Genomic DNA, 943 nt, shown 5'->3' with positions numbered 1-943 from the left:
CTGGCCTAACACACGGGCTGGTGAGAGCCAGGCCGCCTGCCTGTGTAGATATCAGGTCCTTAAAGGCAAGGCTTACATGGGGAACACTGGGGACCCAAACCCTGGGCTCCTGTGGTGGAGGCAGAGGCCACCGCGATCTGACTCAGCAGGTCCCAAGCACAGAGATCTTACCCCCGTACACTTCCTGCCGTCCTCCCCCCCGCCCCCGTTCCCTGTCCCCCCACCTGAGTGTCCTGTTGGGGGAGGCCTTTGGTTTTGGAAAGCCCAGGGGAGAGTCCGCACCTCCAGCAGCCAGGGCTTCAGCTTGTGGTCCAGGAGGATGTCAAAACCGAGGATCTCAAAACAGGCACAGGTGCCTCCGCTCAGATGCTGGGGGAAGCAGGTGCGGTAGTTGTGGCGCAGGATCGAGTGGGCCGAGATGATGGTTTTGATGATGATGTCCTCGATGTCCCCCCACATCTCTCGGGGGTCGTAGCTGTGTTCTCGCAGCCAGGCATTGAGCGTCGACAGCTTCCTGCGAGGCCCAGTGCTCAGAGGAAGCAGGCTCCCCAGGGCAAACCTAAGTCCAGTCCCCGGTGCCTTAAAGGGGCCGCTACCAGCGTGGAGCCAAGTTTGGTACCAGGGTGGGTCGGGGCCCCGCTTGGTGGACGGGCACGGGACAAGGGTCTGTCTAGTTTGCCCGAGCCGTCGGCCTCCCGGGACCAGTCTGAGTTTCCTTCCGGGGCCGCGGAGACAGGCTAAGGGGCCGAGGAAGAAAACAGAGCGGGGAGTACCTCTTGCTGCCCACAGCATCGTCCTGGACGAAATTCTCATTGTGTTTGTTGATGGCGTAGTTGGTCAGGTGCATGCAGACTTCATCCTGGGTGGAGAGCGCGGCCTGCGGTCAAGGTCGGGCCCTGCTTCTCTGGTCGCCTGCCCTTCACTGCTTTGGAGCGCCCCGCCC

General features: G+C 62.1%; 1 protein-coding gene across 1 annotated transcript in view; it reads right to left on the bottom strand.

Moving 5' to 3' along the window:
- The window catches only part of LOC102763331 (tubulin polyglutamylase TTLL13P), a 21,391-nt gene that overhangs the window by 9,848 nt on the left and 10,600 nt on the right, over positions 1–943 (bottom strand). Inside the window, exons 8-9 of the mRNA XM_015567733.1 lie at positions 774–859; positions 225–514 (exon numbers count right to left, since the gene is read on the bottom strand). Coding sequence (XP_015423219.1) covers positions 225–514; positions 774–859 — 376 coding nt within the window. The remainder of the gene's footprint in view (positions 1–224; positions 515–773; positions 860–943) is intronic.

The sequence above is a fragment of the Myotis davidii genome, unplaced genomic scaffold, assembly GCF_000327345.1.
Source record: "Myotis davidii unplaced genomic scaffold, ASM32734v1 scaffold324, whole genome shotgun sequence".
Classification (NCBI taxonomy): Eukaryota; Metazoa; Chordata; class Mammalia; order Chiroptera; family Vespertilionidae; genus Myotis; species Myotis davidii.
This window is presented reverse-complemented; position numbering and strand designations above follow the sequence as displayed.